This window comes from Gobio gobio, assembly GCF_949357685.1.
Source record: "Gobio gobio genome assembly, chromosome: 7".
NCBI classification, from domain to species: Eukaryota; Metazoa; Chordata; class Actinopteri; order Cypriniformes; family Gobionidae; genus Gobio; species Gobio gobio.
In genome coordinates this window covers 58532379-58553494 of record NC_137103.1, presented here as the reverse complement: position 1 = coordinate 58553494, position 21116 = coordinate 58532379, and the positions used below count along the sequence as shown (strand labels likewise).

The window sequence follows — 21116 nt, the reverse complement described above, 5'->3', positions numbered from 1 at the left end:
TTTATTTATATAGCGCTTTTAACAATGTAGATTGTTTCAAAGCAGCTTTACAGTGTTAAACAGGAAAATAATGCAGCATAATTTTATTCAGCTGTATAGCCATTCTGGAAAAATTTCAAGTATCATACAGTGACAGTGTGGGCTTTAGATCAATAATTTGATCAGTAATTTAGTTTAAATGGTTCATTTAGTTTATTATTTAGATGTATTTCGATGTTTAGTTGAAAAATGTAGTGTCCCCAACTGAGCACGCCAAGCCAGAGGCAACAGTGGCAAGGAAACCAAAACCCCATCAGGTGACCTAATGGAGAAAAATAAACCTTGGGAGAAACCAGGCTCAGTCGGGGGGGCAGTTCTCCTCTGGCCAATTAACAAACAGCGTATTATTATTATTATTCTGGCAGTTTTACAGCTCGGAGGTCATAATAGATCAGAATATTCGAGGGACCGGGGCAACATGCTGGAGACGGGTTTATTGAGGATGATGTTGATTAAATAATTATTAAAGTGCAATATTCGAATGATCGGAGGCAACACGCCGGAGACGGGTTTATTGAGATGCCGTGTCGATGAGGCAGTTTCAGGGGGAGTCTAATCACGGTCTCCCAGACACTTCGGGGTCCTGTGTTGGTCTTCTCTGGGCGCAGGTCCACCATCTGATCTGGATACGGCCCGGATCCAGCTGACTGCAGTAAACCTCGGGATAAAACAGAGAGACTAACATTAGCGTAGATGCCATTCTTCTGATGATGTAACGAGTACATCAGGTGTTATGGGAAGTGTTCCCGGTTCCGGCTGACCTAGTTAATGCAGCCTAACAATCATTTCATTGAAAAAGTGTTTTATGTGTATGCCACAGTAAAGAGATGTGTTTTTAGTCTAGATTTAAACTGACAGAGTGTGTCTGCTTCCCGAACAATGTTAGGAAGACTGTTCCAGAGTTTAGGTGCTAAATAGGAAAAGGATCGACCGCCTGCAGTTGATTTGGATATTCTCGGTATGATCAACTGGCCAGAGTTTAGAGACCGCAGTAGATGTGATGGAGTATAATGTGTTAAGAGCTCGCTCAAGTATTGGGGAGCTAAACCATTTAGTGCTTTGTAAGTAATAAGTAAGATTTTAAAATTTATGCGATGTTTAATAGGCAGCCAGTGCAGTGTTGACAGAACTGGGCTAATATGGTCATACTTCCTGGTTCTAGTAAGAACTCGAGCTGCTGCGTTTTGGACCAGCTGGAGTTTATTTATTAAGCGAGCAGGGCAACCACCCAGTAGAGCATTACAATAATCTAACCTTGAGGTCATGAACGCATGAACTAACTGTTCAGCATTTTGCATTGAGAGCATGTGCCGTAATTTAGATATATTTTTAAGATGGTAGAAAGCAGTTTTACAGATGCTAGAAACGTGGCTTTCAAACGAAAGATTGGTATCAAAGAGCACACCCAGGTTCCTCACTGACGACGAGGACTTGACAGAACAGCCATCAAGTGTTAGACAGTATTCTAGGTTACTACTTGTGGAGCTTTTTTGTCCAATAATTAAAAATTCAGTTTTTTCTGAATTGAGTTGCAGGAAATTACCAGTCATCCAATGTTTTATATCAGCTATGCATTCCGTTAATCTTGTGAATTGGTAAGTTTCTTTAGGGCGTGAAGAAATATAGAGCTGAGTATCGTCAGCATAACAATGAAAACTAACACCATGCTTCCTAATGATATCTCCCAGTGGTAGCATGTACAGGGTGAAGAGTAGCGGTCCTAGCACTGAGCCTTGTGGTACTCCATACTGAACTTGCGATCGGTGTGACATATCTTCATTTACTACTACAAACTGATAACGGTCGCATAGGTATGATTTAAACCATGATAATGCAATTCCACTAATACCTACATAATTTTCGAGTCTATTCAAAAGAATGTTGTGGTCGATAGTATCAAATGCAGCGCTAAGATCGAGTAATACTAATAGAGAGATACAGCCACGATCGGATGATAAGAGCAAATCATTTGTAACTCTGACGAGAGCAGTCTCAGTGCTATGATACGGTCTAAATCCTGACTGGAAATCCTCACAGATACCATTTCTTTCTAAAAAGGAACATAATTGTGAAGACACTGCCTTTTCAAGTATTTTTGACAGAAAGGGTAGATTTGAGATTGGTCTATAATTGACTAAATCTGTAGGATCAAGTTGCGGTTTTTTAATAAGTGGTTTAATAATAGCCAACTTAAAAGTTTTCGGTACATATCCTAATGACAAAGATGAATTAATGATATTAAGAAGAGGATCTATGACCTCTGGTAGCATCTCTTTTAATAGCCTAGTTGGTATAGGGTCGAGCATACATGTTGTCGATTTTGATGATTTAATGAGTTTAGCCAATTCTTCTTCTCCTATAGCAGTGAATGAGTGTAATTTTTCCTCAGTGACACTACAATGCTCTGTCTGATGTGATGCTGTATTAGACGGCTGCATGGTTAAAAAAAATTTCCTAATATTATCAATCTTACATGTGAAGAAGTTCATAAAGTCATTACTGCTGTGCTGTTTACAATCATCAGAAGTTGAAGCTTTATTTTTGGTTAATTTAGCCACTGTATCGAATAAATACCTTGGGTTGTGTTTGTTTTCTTCCAAGAGAGTTGAGAAATAAGCAGATCTAGCAGTTTTTACAGCCTTTCTGTATGTGATCATGTGCTCTTTCCACGAATTACGAAATACCTCTAATTTTGTTTTCTTCCAGCTGCGCTCCATTTTTCTGGCTGCTGTTTTAAGGGCCCGGGTGTGCTCGTTGTACCACGGCGTTGGACTATTTTCTTTAATCTTCTTTAAGCGCAGAGGAGCAACTGTGTCTAAAGTACTGCAAAAGAGAGAGTCAATAGTTTCTGTTGCAACATCGAGTTCTTCTATACTATCTGGGATGCTGAGCAGATGATACTGATGAGGGAGATTATTTAAAAAGCAATCTTTAGTAGCGGCAGTGATTGTCCTGCCATTTTTAAAGCGAGGGGGCGGCTTTGCAACCTTAGCTAAATTAAGTATACATGATACTAAGTAATGATCTGAGATGTCATCGCTCTTCTGCAGAATTTCAACGGTATCAACATTTATTCCATGTGACAATATTAGGTCTAAAGTATGATTATGGCGATGAGTGGCTCCTGACACGTGTTGCCTAACTCCAATAGAGTTTAGTGTGTCTTTAAATGCTAATCCCAATACGTCTTTTCCGTTGTCAACATGGATATTAAAATCACCAACAATTAGTACTTTATCTACGGCCAGTACTAACTCTGATAGAAAATCAGCAAATTATTTGATAAAGTCTGTATTATGCCCTGGTGGCCTGTATACAGTAGCTAACACAAATGTTGAACGGGTTTTATCATGTACACTACATAGCGTTACATAAAGCACCAAAACTTCGAAGGAATTATATTTGAAACTAGACTTCTGAGTAATACTGAAGATATTATTATAAATTACAGCAACCCCTCCCCCATTACCTTTCAGACGCGGCTCATGTTTATAACAATAATCTTGGGGGGTGGACTCATTTAAGGTAATGTGGTCGTCAGGTTTTAGCCAGGTTTCTGTCAAACAGAGCACATCTAGATTATTATCTGTAATAATATCATTAACAATAAGCGCTTTTGGGGAAAGGGATCTAATATTCAGCAACCCAAGCTTTATCAATTCACCACAGCAGTTACAGTAACAATACTCACCACAGCAGTTACAGTAACAATACTCACCACAGCAGTTACAGTAACAATACTCACCACAGTTACAGTAACAATACTCACCACAGCAGTTACAGTAACAATACTCACCACAGCAGTTACAGTAACAATACTCACCACAGCGGTTACAGTAACAATACTCACCACAGCAGATACAGTAACAATACTCACCACAGCGGTTACAGTAACAATACTCACCACAGCAGTTACAGTAACAATACTCACCACAGCGGTTACAGTAACAATACTCACCACAGCGGTTACAGTAACAATACTCACCACAGCGGTTACAGTAACAATACTCACCACAGCGGTTACAGTAACAATACTCACCACAGTTACAGTAACAATACTCACCACAGCAGTTACAGCAACAATACTCACCACAGCGGTTACAGTAACAATACTCACCACAGCAGTTACAGTAACAATACTCACCACAGCAGTTACAGTAACAATACTCACCACAGTTACAGTAACAATACTCACCACAGCAGTTACAGCAACAATACTCACCACAGCAGTTACAGTAACAATACTCACCACAGCGGTTACAGTAACAATACTCACCACAGCAGTTACAGCAACAATACTCACCACAGCAGTTACAGCAACAATACTCACCACAGCAGTTACAGTAACAATACTCACCACAGTTACAGTAACAATACTCACCACAGCAGTTACAGTAACAATACTCACCACAGCAGTTACAGTAACAATACTCACCACAGTTACAGTAACAATACTCACCACAGCAGTTACAGCAACAATACTCACCACAGCAGTTACAGTAACAATACTCACCACAGTTACAGTAACAATACTCACCACAGCAGTTACAGCAACAATACTCACCACAGCAGTTACAGTAACAATACTCACCACAGCGGATACAGTAACAATACTCACCACAGCAGTTACAGCAACAATACTCACCACAGCAGTTACAGTAACAATACTCACCACAGCGGTTACAGTAACAATACTCACCACAGCAGTTACAGTAACAATACTCACCACAGCAGTTACAGTAACAATACTCACCACAGTTACAGTAACAATACTCACCACAGCAGTTACAGTAACAATACTCACCACAGCAGATACAGTAACAATACTCACCACAGCAGATACAGTAACAATACTCACCACAGCAGTTACAGTAACAATACTCACCACAGCAGTTACAGTAACAATACTCACCACAGCGGTTACAGTAACAATACTCACCACAGCGGTTACAGTAACAATACTCACCACAGCAGTTACAGCAACAATACTCACCACAGCAGTTACAGTAACAATACTCACCACAGCAGTTACAGCAACAATACTCACCACAGCAGTTACAGCAACAATACTCACCACAGCAGTTACAGTAACAATACTCACCACAGCGGTTACAGTAACAATACTCACCACAGCAGTTACAGTAACAATACTCACCACAGCGGTTACAGTAACAATACTCACCACAGCGGTTACAGCAACAATACTCACCACAGCGGTTACAGTAACAATACTCACCACAGCGGTTACAGTAACAATACTCACCACAGCAGTTACAGTAACAATACTCACCACAGCGGTTACAGTAACAATACTCACCACAGCGGTTACAGTAACAATACTCACCACAGCGGTTACAGCAACAATACTCACCACAGCGGTTACAGTAACAATACTCACCACAGCGGTTACAGTAACAATACTCACCACAGCAGTTACAGTAACAATACTCACCACAGCAGTTACAGTAACAATACTCACCACAGCGGTTACAGTAACAATACTCACCACAGTTACAGTAACAATACTCACCACAGCAGTTACAGTAACAATACTCACCACAGTTACAGTAACAATACTCACCACAGTTACAGTAACAATACTCACCACAGCAGTTACAGCAACAATACTCACCACAGCACTTACAGTAACAATTCTCACCACAGCGGTTACAGTAACAATACTCACCACAGCGGTTACAGTAACAATACTCACCACAGCAGTTACAGTAACAATACTCACCACAGCGGTTACAGTAACAATACTCACCACAGCAGTTACAGTAACAATACTCACCACAGCAGTTACAGTAACAATACTCACCACAGCAGTTACAGTAATAATACTCACCACAGCGGTTACAGTAACAATACTCACCACAGCAGTTACAGTAACAATACTCACCACAGCGGTTACAGTAACAATACTCGCCACAGCAGTTACAGTAACAATACTCACCACAGCAGTTACAGTAACAATACTCACCACAGCAGTTACAGTAACAATATTCACCACAGCGGTTACAGTAACAATACTCACCACAGCAGTTACAGTAACAATACTCACCACAGCAGTTACAGTAACAATACTCACCACAGCAGTTACAGTAACAATACTCACCACAGCAGTTACATTAACAATACTCACCCCAGCGGTTACAGTAACCATACTCACCACAGCAGTTACAGTAACAATACTCACCACAGCAGTTACAGTAACAATACTCACCACAGCAGTTACAGTAACAATACTCACCACATCGGTTAAAGTAACAATACTCACCACAGCAGTTACAGTAACAATACTCACCACAGCGGTTCCAGTAACAATACTCACCACAGCAGTTACAGTAACAATACTCACCACAGCAGTTACAGTAAAAATACTCACCACAGCAGTTACAGTAAAAATACTCACCACAGCAGTTACAGTAACAATACTCACCACAGCAGTTACAGTAACAGCACTCACCACAGCAGTTACAGTAACAATATTCACCACAGCGGTTACAGTAACAATACTCACCACAGCAGTTACAGTAACAATACTCACCACAGCAGTTACAGTAACAATACTCACCACAGCAGTTACAGTAACAATACTCACCACAGCAGTTACATTAACAATACTCACCCCAGCGGTTACAGTAACAATACTCACCACAGCAGTTACAGTAACAATACTCACCACAGCAGTTACAGTAACAATACTCACCACAGCGGTTAAAGTAACAATACTCACCACAGCAGTTACAGTAACAATACTCACCACAGCAGTTACAGTAACAATACTCACCACAGCGGTTCCAGTAACAATACTCACCACAGCAGTTACAGTAACAATACTCACCACAGCGGTTCCAGTAACAATACTCACCACAGCAGTTACAGTAACAATACTCACCACAGCAGTTACAGTAAAAATACTCACCACAGCAGTTACAGTAACAATACTCACCACAGCGGTTACAGTAACAATATTCACCACAGCAGATACAGTAACAATACTCACCACAGCAGATACAGTAACAATACTCACCACAGCAGTTACAGCAACAATACTCACCACAGCAGTTACAGTAACAATACTCACCACAGCAGTTACAGTAACAATACTCACCACAGCAGTTACAGTAACAATACTCACCACAGCAGTTACAGCAACAATACTCACCACAGCAGTTACAGTAACAATACTCACCACAGCAGTTACAGTAACAATACTCACCACAGCAGTTACAGTAACAATACTCACAGCAGTTACAGTAACAATACTCACCACAGCAGTTACAGCAACAATACTCACCACAGCAGTTACAGTAACAATACTCACCACAGCAGTTACAGTAACAATACTCACCACAGCAGTTACAGTAACAATACTCACCACAGCAGTTACAGTAACAATACTCACCACAGCGGTTACAGTAACAATAGTCACCACAGTTACAGTAACAATACTCACCACAGCAGTTACAGTAACAATACTCACCACAGCAGTTACAGTAACAATACTCACCCCAGCAGTTACAGTAACAATACTCACCACAGCAACAATACTCACCACAGCAGTTACAGTAACAATACTCACCACAGCAGTTACAGTAACAATACTCACCACAGCAGTTACAGTAACAATACTCACCACAGCAGTTACAGTAACAATACTCACCACAGCAGTTACAGTAACAATACTCACCACAGCAGTTACAGTAACAATACTCACCACAGCAGTTACAGTAACAATACTCACCACAGCGGTTACAGTAACAATACTCACCACAGCGGTTACAGTAACAATACTCACCACAGCGGTTACAGTAACAATACTCACCACAGCGGTTACAGTAACAATACTCACCACAGCGGTTACAGTAACAATACTCACCACAGCAGTTACAGTAACAATACTCACCACAGCGGTTACAGTAACAATACTCCACAAGGACACATGACAGACATGATGGCTTAAATACACAAACACTAATGACTAAGACCTGTTAACAATCAAGACAATGAACCAATGACAGAACTGAACTGAGAACACATGACTAAAACAACCAATGACAACATAAAACATGAGGACAAGGGAATCACATGACAAACAGGAAGCATCAACAAAACACCATGACACAGAATAGAATAGAATGGAATTTAATTGAATTGAAGATATATGATAGGATAGAATCAAATCAAATAAAAGAAGATAATTTAATGGAATAGAATTGAAGATATATGATAGGATATAATCAAATAAAATAGAAGAATAGAATAGAATTTAACAGAATAGAATTGAATTAAAAATATATGATAGGATAGAATCAAATCAAAGAGAAGAATAGAATAGAATTTAATAGAATGGAATAGAATTGAAGATATGATAGGATAGAATCAAATCAAATAGAAGAATAGAATAGAATATAATAGAAGAATATGATATATGATAGGATATAATCAAATAAAATAGAAGAATAGAATAGAATTTAACAGAATATAATTTAATTAAAATATATGATAGGATAGAATCAAATCAAATAGAAGAATAGAATAGAATTTAACAGAATAGAATAGAATTGAAGATATTATATGATAGAATCAAATCAAATAGAATAATAGAATAGAATAGAAGAATATGATATATGATAGGATAGAATCAAATCAAATAGAAGAATAGAATAGAATTTAACAGAATGGAATGGAATAGAATTAAATATATATGATAGGATATAATCAAATCAAATAGAAGAATAGAACAGAATTTAACAGAATAGAATAGAATTGAATTGAAGATATATGACAGAATACAAAATTTAGGTAATTAGTTACATCACATTTTTTACATTAATAAATGTAAAGTTTAAGTAAGTAGAATGTGCATATTTTTATTTTGTACTCAAACATTTTAATTGCTATTTACTTGAAATATTTGAGTAAACTCATTCATACATTTAACTTAAAAATATCAACTTAAATTTTTTTAGTAGTGGAATCTTGTCTAGCTTTGACTAATTCCATAATAATTCCATTCAAACAGGACTGAATCTCACACTGAACATTAATCCTGCACAATAAACATTATAGAACACTTCATTTGAGCATTTCCTGTCCCTTTAGGCAAAGCATGCTGGGAAATATAAATCCCAGCCCAGTTTCGGTTAAATATAAGTTTGTGTAAATGAAAAGAAACAAGTTCATCAAACTCAAAACAATGAAAGAGACTGAAAATGTGTGAGTTTAGAGAAAGTTCTGAAGACTCATGAGAGAAACTCGTGTGTTTAATTTGAGTCGCTCTCCTCATTATTGCGAGCGCTGGGGTTTACTGTGTCATATTTCCCCTGATTAAGGACATGTTGGATATGGAAGTATTTGATAAACACATGTATGTTTTTATTCTGTGCTCCAAACACAAGAGGAAAGCAGCCGTGACAGAAGCCCGTCAGCTCTCCGAGATCTCTGCACATGTGATTATGAATATAAACGTGTGGGCTGGAAATAGGAACAACTTCTGCATAATTTTTAAAATCCATGACTGTAATTATTCAGTCGAATTACCGTCTGTATTTACAGTGAAATAGGCACATATTAACTTTCTTTCACTATTGTTCTTTAGTTCATAATTCAGCATATCGTTCACTTTCATGCCTCTGCCAAAATTAATGTAAAAATCAATGCCATTATTTATCATTTAAAGCTGTTGCTATTTTATGTCTTAAGTTCACAGTAAACCTGAGCGCTCTCAATATGTTTTTAAGTTAAATGTATGAATGAGCTTACTCAAATATTTCAAGTTAAGAGCAATTAAAATGTACAAGTACAAAATAAAAATATGCAAGTTCTGCTTACTTAAACTTTACATTTATTAACTTAATAAAAACAGTGTTGAATTTCTGCCTAACCTTCTCTGTAAACCTCACTGGAGTGACATCGCAGCAAAAACATCTGTAAAAAAATGGAAAAAACATAATTTTCTGCCAGGACAATTTTACACTGTAACATCTCATTAGTTAGACGTACTTAAAGCATGCAAACCAATTGCCTTTAAGACAAGTAAAGTGAAACAGGAATAGTGTGTTTGTGCTGACAAATGCTTAGTTAGTAAAGTTCACTTACACAAGAGCTCTAGAGACTAAAGAACTGAGAGAACTTGATCATTTACTACAGATTTACTCTTGACTTAGTAAAGCTCCCATTGGTGTGTTTGGATGCTGATGTTGACTCAAGATACGCAAATATAAAGGGATTATATCAACACAATTAAACGTTTCACAAGGTGTTTATGACGTAAGCATTAGCAGTGAAATTGTAAGTGATCATTACACAACATGAAGGGAAGTATTACATGTTGCTTTTAATCTCTGACTAAATCATGAACTTAATTATTCAGTCAGAAGCTATAGGTCAACTTTTAAAAGCAACACATTTATTACTTCTCTTCCTCTGAATCCAAATCTCTGTGATTTATTGTTGCATGGATAGGAAGATAATTACAATAATATGAATGTCTAAGGGAACACTGATCCCCATAATGGTAAGTGCTTTAAAAAATGTGATGTTAAAAGTCCTCATTTTTAGATAAAGTCAAAAATATGAATTTCAAACGAAACACTGATCCACATAATGGTGATTTAAAAATGTAATTTTAAAAGTCATTATAGTGAGATAAAAAGTCAAAAATATGACATTATTATGTCATAATTATAAGATAAAATGTTGAAAATATGATTTTAAAAGTCCTCATTATTAGATAAAAAGTTGAAAATATGACATTCTAAGTCATAATTATAAGATAAAATGTTGAAAATATGATTTTAAAAGTCCTCATTATTAGATAAAGTCAAAAATATGACATGCTAAGTCATAATTAAGAGATAAAATGTTGAAAATATGATTTTAAAATTCCTTATTATTAGATAAAGTCAAAAATATGATTTTAAAAGTCATAATAGTGAGATAAAAAGTAGAAAATATGACATGCTAAGTCATAATTATAAAATAAAATGTTGAAAATATGATTTTAAAAGTCGTCATTATTAGATAAAGTAAAAAAATATGACATGCCAAATCATAATTAAGAGATAAAATGTTGAAAATATGATTTTAAAAGTCCTTATTATTAGATAAAGTCAAAAATATGATTAAAAAAATCATAATAGTGAGATAAAAAGTCAAAAATATGAAATGCTAAGTCATAATTAAGAGATAAAATGTTGAAAATATGATTTTAAAAGTCCTCATTATTAGATAAAAAGTTGAAAATATGACATTCTAAGTCATAATTATAAGATAAAATGTTGAAAATATGATTTTAAAAGTCCTCATTATTAGATAAAGTCAAAAATATGACATGCTAAGTCATAATTAAGAGATAAAATGTTGAAAATATGATTTTAAAATTCCTTATTATTAGATAAAGTCAAAAATATGATTTTAAAAGTCATAATAGTGAGATAAAAAGTAGAAAATATGATTTTAAAATTCCTTATTATTAGATAAAGTCAAAAATATGATTTTAAAAGTCATAATTATAAAATAAAATGTTGAAAATATGATTTTAAAAGTCGTCATTATTAGATAAAGTAAAAAAATATGACATGCCAAATCATAATTAAGAGATAAAATGTTGAAAATATGATTTTAAAAGTCCTTATTATTAGATAAAGTCAAAAATATGATTAAAAAAATCATAATAGTGAGATAAAAAGTCAAAAATATGAAATGCTAAGTCATAATTAAGAGATAAAATGTTGAAAATATGATTTTAAAAGTCCTCATTATTATATAAAGTCAAAAATGTGATTTTAAAAGTCATAATAGTGAGATAAAAAGTTGAAAATATGACATGCTAAGTCATAATTAAGAGACAAAATGTTGAAAATATGATTTTAAAAGTCCTCATTATTAGATAAAAATAATAATATGAATGTCTAAGGGAACACTGATCCCCATAATGGCGAGGGCTTCACTCAAACCAATCAATTATTCCTAACTTGTGTTTTCTGAGTAAACAAGGCATAGAATGAGAATAGATTTTTACAATTAAGTTCAGACATTAAGTAAAGTTAACTGTTGGATTTTACAGTGTGGTTTCTGTTAAGCGTAAATCACAATGCAATGCATAATTAAAAAGCCCATTTTAACACTGACTTTAACACTGACTTTAGCAGACCTAAGGGCAGGAACACAATGATAATAAAGGATGTTTGTCTGATTAGATCATGTTGTTTCTATGAAGTGGATCTGTTGGCTCATTTGCAGTTAAAATCTGAAAGTTTGTCTGGAGGAAGGAAGGGCCGCAGTAAACACATTCTCCTAATGACGAGTGTTTCATCAGAGAGAGAGAGAGAGAGAGAGAGATCGAGTCTGAAGAGCAGATAACACGACAGACAAAGAGCCAAACACACACTCCTCTCCTCCAGAGTGTGTGAACGGCTTCCTGAAGTTTCACACGCAGGTCAAAACTCACAGCGCTCCGGCCGCTCCTCAAGTTTCAATCTTTACACATTCCTCTATTGACATGGCCGTGTGTGATTCATACAATAAACATTCATAAAATAATCTACAGCATTTATGAAATATGCCCCTGAGCTCAACAGCAGTCCTGCGTCTCACCGGGGTAACTGTGTGGTCAAAATTATACATTTATGCCAAAAATCATCAGGATATTAAGATCATGTTCCATATTTAGTAAATGTCCTACTGTAAATATATCATAAATGTATTATTAGTAGCATTATGCATTGCTAAGGACTTAATTTGCACAACTTTAAAGGAGATTTTCTCAATATTTAGATTTTATTGCAGATTTTCAAATCACACATCAATGGAGAGATTATTAATTCAGCTGAAGATGATCTATAACTCTCAATTTCATAAAACTGACCCTTATGACTGGTGTTGTGGTCCAGGGTCACACATGTCATTTGTAAATAAACATCCTCAGTTTAAAAGCATATTATTTAATATTTTAAGGTGTTATTGTTGCAGTGTAATCATATATTTAAGTTCTGAGTAATATTAATGAACTGGGTTTGACGCATGTAATTATGCATAATTTACGTGCATGTAACAAAAGAGCTACCTTCAATAAATATAATTAATAACCATTTATTTTTCGTGTTTTTCTTTTTTTGAGAACGAACTAAAAAATATGCATGAAATCAGAGTCTGTGATGTTATCGCTTGATTATGTTTTTGGGTTTTAAAAAAAACGAGCGGGAAAGAGATGGAGTTGGACAGTGTCTGAGCTGTCAATCATCTTCCGCACACTCGTCATCACCTCATCTGGACTCGAACATAAGACATGCATATTAGGGCCATAATAGTACAACATTAATCTCATTCGATAGGCGTAATTAAATTCCAGAAGCCACGTTTGGCCGAATAATGGAGGCTTATGGCGAACAATAGATGTCAAGCAGGAATATTTCTCCACGAGCCTCTTTTAAACATATGATTATTAATGTGCATCATCTCTGAGACCGGATGCGCGACCCCTGCTTGACTTTCGATATGGCTAATAATATTGAATATTTCTGTTTAAAAATCCTGCTCCATATTTCTGCAATAATATTAAGAGGAACACGTTTAAATGCGAACTCAGTTTCTGAGACCCTTTGCAATTAAATGATTTCCCCCCACTCGTTAAACGCCGTGAATGTAATAATTGTGAACAACAGTGGAGATGCGGAATCCACTTAAACACACAGTTTACCCGATAAATCTGTAATTACACAGGACACACTCCTCGAGCTCGCGCTCGGGTCGCGGAGAACCCTTTGAAGTGCGATACACACCTGCTGGAAATATGCAGATCAATTAAAGAAGTTGCACGTTTTCACATCTAATTTTGTCTATCGTTATTATTTTATAAAACAATTTTTTCATAAATTTTTTCACCTGTATAGGGTGCATAAAAAATGTTTTATGATGTTATGCGAAATGTGATTCCAGTATTAACCCGTTAAAATGCAAACGAGTTGAGTTACACTAAATAATCGCGTTCACCTGAGCGGGTAACCATGGCAACAGTCCAGCGCTTTTTGGGAGGATGATCATTGGACGGAACATATATTATTATTTTATTTTTTTTAAAATATTTGCATGCAATACATTTTTTTTTTTTTTTTTTTTTAAGTCTTAATAAATGCATACACACATTTGCAATCCGGCCTCACTAAAATGTTTAAAAAGTCGTCAGTCATTGTAAAACTGGCGATTAAAGCACGTTCATCTGCTGTGACACACACACACACACACACACACACACACACACGATGTTGGATTGCTTTTCTCTCCTGAGCAAAGTGAGTTTATCATTTCACTCTCGTCCTCGCGCTGGGTGGGATTTCGGAGCGCCCGAGGTCTGACAGATGCAGTGCGCATGCGCAGAAGGCGCGCTCAGTACCTGCCAGAGCGCTCATTACTTCACATGTTGCAACTCTCGGCTGACAATCACTCGATTAAAGTTTCCAGCGGCGGTCGCTTCACCATGGTCGAGAGGAAAACACACAGCTAAGGAGTTTTTACGGGATATATAACTAACAATGCATCTGAGAACATTGCTTTCGTGAAAGTTAACGCCGAATCACGCTCGACTTGGACTTGTTTGAGGCAGAATGACGCACTGAAGACTTCGCTACATCGCGTGATTTCGACCAGCTTCGCTATAAAGTGTCTAATCTAGAGTTCCGGATTTCTACCTGCACAGGTGTTCTCGTCATGTCCAAGCCCATGGATCACGTTAAGCGTCCCATGAACGCGTTCATGGTGTGGTCCCGCGCGCAGCGGCGGAAAATGGCTCAAGAGAACCCGAAGATGCACAACTCGGAGATCAGCAAGCGGCTCGGAGCGGAGTGGAAACTTCTGTCGGAGTCCGAGAAGCGGCCGTTCATCGACGAGGCGAAGCGACTGCGGGCGATGCACATGAAGGAGCACCCCGACTACAAATACAGACCCCGGAGGAAGCCCAAGACCCTGATGAAGAAGGACAAGTTCGCGTTCCCGATGGCGTATAACCTGGGGGAGCACGAGGCGCTGAAGGTGGGCGGCATGCCGCTGAGCGAGTCCCTGATGGCCGGCCCGGATAAGGCAGCGGCGGCGGCGGCGGCAGCGGCGGCCCGGGTGTTCTTCAACCCGTCCATGTCTGCCAACCCCTACTCGTTTTTTGACCTGGGCTCCAAAATGACCGAGCTTTCCCCTCCGTCGTTCTCCTACACCTCCCCGCTGGGCTACCCGACGGCGACGTCTTTCTCCGGGGCTCACTCCCACACGCACTCGCACCCGTCACCGGGTAACCCGGGCTACATGATCCCGTGCAACTGCGCGGCGTGGCCGTCGGCGGGGCTCCAGCCGCCCCTCGCATACATTTTACTACCGGGAATGGGCAAGCCTCCCCTCGAACCGTATCCCGCGTACGCCGCGGCGTTATGAGACTCCGGAGGAAAACGAGTTTTTAAATGTGAAATAAATGACACGTGGAGCATGATGATGATGATGATAAAGGTGACTCTGGAAATCAGTGACAAACGACAATGTGCTGCCCGTATCAATGTGAATAAAACACGGCACCTGTTGACTCTGTCCGCGCGATCCCGGTGCTTTATTGGAAGGGGAAAATGCTGTTTTATTCTGAAACTCAACCGTTTCTTTTTCATTCAGTCTGTAAATGTGTACAGTTTTATTAAACCATATCCAGTGCGTGCTCTAAATGCCGGAATCTACTATTTCCATGGATGTTTTGTGATATTTATTGTCCAGTCAGTGAAAATATTCGCCGTGTTCCTTTGCACAACGGAGACCACGAGCACTTATAAGTGTCATTTAATGAAGAGGAACAGCTGAAATATTAATAACATGCCCGAGACAGATCATTCACGCAGAAGTCAGTCCGGTTTTTTTACTAACTCGAAGTGAAATTGTATGTTATATATGTTTTGCATAATTCCACTTATATGTACTATAAATGCTCACTGGAGAAGTGGGATATAATAAAGCCTATGCGGGGAAAAAAAGGAAATTGCTCTGTAGTTCTTGCACAAGATGTGTATCTGTGAAGAGTGTAAAGTTTCCTCTAAAGGACGCTTTTGTTCGGGCTTTGAATAGAATTACTCGGAATTCTAAAGCAAGTCTTTGTAATCAAGAGCCAAAATCCTGATTTATCACAACTCGGATCATGAATGGGAAGATAAAGCGGAGTTTCGCTACTCTCCGGACAGACACGCAGTCAAGGCCTAATTAAACATGTAAAGTGTTTTATAGACTCGTTTTGTTTATTAGTTCTGAAACATATACTATTCTTCACAAAAAAAAAAAAAACAAACAAAAAAAAAGCCGTGCGTGTTTTCTTCGCGATGGGATGTAAACCCTCTCAGATTACATTAAGAAGTTAATTCATATGGCTCAGACCAATTATGCAAAACTAATTTGGACTGTCCAGGGATAATTACCTCCGCCACGGTTAATTGAACCCTTTATTCTCGGTTGTAAAGCGCGATCGCGGCTCTCCACGGAACTTCCGGCCTGGCTTTGGAGAACTGACCCTTATTTCACTCGTTTATGAACCGGACAAATCATCAAATCACGGGCACGATATTTACAGCATCGACCGAAGAGCCTTTTTTAATATCTGGTATATATTTGACCTATTAATATGCGGTTTATTATTATGCAAACCGACACGGTCAACATTTTCTCGCTATAGTTTGGTAATAAAATAAGACGACGTCAGAATAAATTCATCTTGATAACGAAATCTATGGATCACAATCAGCCAATCAGATGTTAAATTTAAGAACACAATTAGATAACACCAGTTTGGCTCAACCAATGAGCAAGCAGTGCTTCATTTAGTTCAGTCTGTTTAAGGCCACATTAGCAATTATTCAGCAAAGCGTAGTTTTGTCAAATCAGTTTTAGAAGAATTTTAGTCGCTTACAGAAGTGAATAACACCTTCCCAGTGTGGAAATGCTGTTAATGTTTCCTGAGAAAAGCGTTTTCGAGGTTTTGACCGACCACACCGCTCCTCTAAAGAGCGCACATTACCAGCCCCGCTTCCCTTTTTTCCCTCTTCTCTCCTTTCTCCCTCGGAGGAAAAGCGGGGGCACTAACTGAAAGAACTTTGTCTCCCTTCAGTCGGAGCGTTTAGACAGTCGAGGAGGTTTTGTCTGGGAACAAACCCGGAGTTGGGAGGCCTTTGTGCGCCTGTTGTTTGTTGAAGTGGAGCTCAGCAAAAAGCGCCGGCTTTCTCTCATTGTGCTTAAAGCAATCAGTGGTATTTGGAAAACTGTTAGCATTGTGCACTTCTTCTGTGTTCATTGTCGAGGATTTCTTTTCACAAGGTTTTTTTTTTCTTTTTTTCCTTTTCCCCCCTTTTTTTCAGGCAATCCAGCTGGCCGGGGTGAATAGCGCTGCAATGTGTACACGCTTTGTCCCTGCGAGTCCTTCAAGTAGCCCACACTGAATAGACTGAGTTGACACTGGATGACAGTGAAACAACATAATAAAAAATACATGAGCGCATGAATGGAGCCAGCCGCATAAATAAATAAAATGGGTGACCAAAACTGGATAAACTGAATGACAAAACGGTGAAAGGGGAACAAAAAGATATTTAACACGGCAGATTAGCATTAGAAAGCCATCGACAAAGCAGAACAATTGATGAATGCGTTTACAGGCCAAGAAAGGAGTGAACTGAATGGCTTTTGAATAGATATGCGTTTCTCTCAGGCAGATCCAATGGGAAAGGTGGACATGAAACTATTCAGAGCAACTCTTCGACTATTCTCAGCGATCATCAGGTGGCACATGAGTTGAGTTTTCCTTCAGTTTATAAATGGGGTATTTCACAGATAGCATCGGATCACATTTATCCAGCCTAACAGAGGAACTGCACATGGACGACTGCTTTTAAAGCTGCCATTGATTTTTAGCGATTTGATCCTTTTCAGCCTCAATAAACACTCCAGCCGTGATAATAGAAGTTTCCGCTTATGACCCAAAAATCCTTCGACACACAACGTGTGTGTGTGTGTGTGTGTGTGTGCGTGTGTGTGTGTGTGTGTGTGTGTGCGGGAAACACGGCGAGCCGGAGAAGAGCCTGGAGTGGGAAAGAGACAAGGGTCACACAGGGAATAAAAGCAAGAAATATAGCCTGATAAAGCATAGCATTTTTACTTCTTTTCGCCCAGGAATTTATCGAACATTAAGAACATCTCCTTCCTTCCTCTCCTAATATTACAGAAATACAAACATTAATGTTCAAAAAAAAAAAAAAAAAGACTTCAAGCAGGTTCGACGCAACTATAGAGTCATTTTTACAAATAACAATTTAGTTGCATGAATAAAAGAAATTCAAGTAAAGCTGACAAAATTTTCTTTGAGTGTACAAACCATTTGAATTTGTCACTGTTACATACTTAATGTCATGTTACATTTATAAAAGTTCATTATGTGAGGTGAACACATTTATCGATTTAATTTACCTTATTAAATTAACTACTTGCGCTACAAGTGTACGTGAAAAACTATTAAATAACAACAAGAATACACTTTATTTAAGCAATTCATGTTGATTTAACTCAATTATATCAGGTTTCTGGTTCAAATGTAATTGATTCGTGTTAAACTGACTTAAAACCGCTACTCTTTGACATAACTTGATGTTTTCATTTTGAAATATCATGTTTCAATCAAACAAGACTTTCACTTCCCATCATGCTTTGCAAAGGGGCTGAATTCGGAGAGTAGATGTTTAAATAAAGTTCTGCGTTTTTAACAAGATGAGAAAATGGAGATACTTTTTAATGCTTAATGTTCTGTTATGTTGGTGTTTAAAAGTGTGTGGTAGTGTTTGTGGAGGTTATTGTGGTGAAGTAGAGTGTGTGTTTGCGGTCAGGACCTGCCAATAACAATTAAAGCTGTTCTAATAATTAAACACAACTACTTTGGGCCATGGATGTAACAAAACCATCGTCTGGCCGGCCAATAAGATCTTGTAAACGGTTTTGTAAATGTTGTAAAAATAGTGTTTCACTAAATAAAAATAATCAATTAAACTGGATTACTTCTTTTGGTATTTTATATTCATTTTAGGATAATTAAATTGAATAGTTTTGGACAAAATTAAGAATGTTAACCTGATTTAACTAAATGGCATTGAATTAACCTTACGTAAAAAAAATGTACGTTTGCTGAAATAAACAATGTTAGTTAAATTGAACATAACCCAATTACCTGGAACCTGTTGACATAAAAAAAAGTAAATCCAATATATCATACAAAAATAACTCATTGGACAAACTTCATTTAATTGAGGGCAGTAATTTTTAATTGAATTCCATCCAAAAATGACAGAAACTCCTCTAAATGTCCAACATAACTGAACATACCACAGACATAAACTAACAACATCTTTCCCTTTACTCAAACACACATACAATAACACTAATCCCTAGATTTACTCTCCTAATGCAGTCTCTTGCAAAGCATGCTGGGAACTACACATTCACTGCCCAGTTTGTTCGTTTCACTCAGCGATGTTAAGTTGACCGAACAAACACTGTAAAAAAATATTTAAAAAGTAAGTTACCTGGTTGCCATCAAATGTTGAGTTCATTGAAATAAAAAAAATTAGTTAATTCAATGAACATTTGAGAATGGACATCTTATTCAAATATGATTAAAAGATTTTGTAAGCATATTGCATAATTGTGTGTTTTATTTGTAATAATGCAGTGAAACATGACAAATTGTGCTATTTTCATGATTTACCACAACATTTTTATTTATTTATGTGGTTCAGTACAATAATATTTTGAGTTTCTATTTATTAAACCAATTTCCTTCATTGCATTAACTCAAATTTTTTATTTCAATGAACTCAAAAAGGTTACTTACTTTTTTAAGTTAAACCAACAATATTTTTTACAGTGCACTTATTAAGTAAAGCTGACAATACTAATTTTTTGTAGAAACAACTCAATAAGTTCATTACATGAGTTTTTTAAGTAATGTGAACAAATATGATTTGAGTGATACAGATAATACAATAATAATTCAATAACGTTTAGATAATATTCAGTAAATATAAAAGCATTTGATGAAACTGTGAATAAACATAAGAACATCTGCATCCTTCCCTTCCCACTACTATCTGAAAATATTACAGAAATACACCCGCTTTATTTCTATAGTGATGTATACAGTACTGATTGTTCCAGTGATGATAAAATAATAATTCAATGACGTTTAGCTTCTATTATATTCAGATTATAATGTAAAAAAACATAATGTAGCATTTGATGAAACTGATGCTGTGAACAATGAAAGATGACTGATTACTATAATTAATATATTATAGTACTATATATATTACTATAATTAATTTCTTTAAGCGAGGAGAGCAAAATAAAGTAAACGTATTATACATATTATACCCTAAAATTCTTCATACAGTGACTAAAATTGATTTTACAAAACTGCACTCTAAAAAATGCTGGGTTAGAAATAACCCAAGTTGGGTTGAAAATGGAATAACCCAGCAATTGGGTTGTTTTAACCCAGCGGTTGGGTTAAATGTTTGCTTAAAACAACCCAATCACTGGGTTAGTCCATTTTCAACCCAACTTGGGTTATTTTTAACCCAGCATTTTTTAGAGTGTATGCTTTGCTGAAGTGTTTGTTCTTTAATTGCTAATGCACCTTTAACCTCACAGACTGAACTAAATGAACAAAATGCTGGGTTAAAAATAACCCAAGTTGGGTTGAAAATGAACTAACCCAGCAATTGGGTTGTTTTAAGCAAACATTTAAACCAACCTCTGAGTTAAAACAACCCAATTGCTGGGTTAGTCCATTTTCAACTGAACTTGTGTTATTTTTTACCCAGCATTGAGTGAATTGTTCATTGGTTGAGCTAAACTGGTGTTATCTAATTGTGTAAAAAATGCTGGGTTAAAAACAACCCAAGTTGGGTTGAAAATGGACTAACACAGCAATTGGGGTTGTTTTAATCCAGAAATTGGGTTGTTTTAAGCAAACATTTAACCCAACCGCTGAGTTAAAACGACCCAATTGCTGT

At 37.0% G+C, this 21116-nt stretch overlaps 1 protein-coding gene across 1 annotated transcript; it reads left to right on the top strand.

The window, feature by feature from the left end:
* Positions 1-14495: 14495 nt before the first annotated feature.
* Positions 14496-16330, top strand: sox21b (SRY-box transcription factor 21b). The gene has a single exon (XM_079821517.1). The coding sequence runs from the start codon at positions 14755-14757 to the stop codon at positions 15463-15465; it is 711 nt and encodes a 236-aa protein (XP_079677643.1). The 5' UTR covers positions 14496-14754; the 3' UTR covers positions 15466-16330.
* The last annotated feature ends 4786 nt before the right edge of the window (positions 16331-21116 follow it).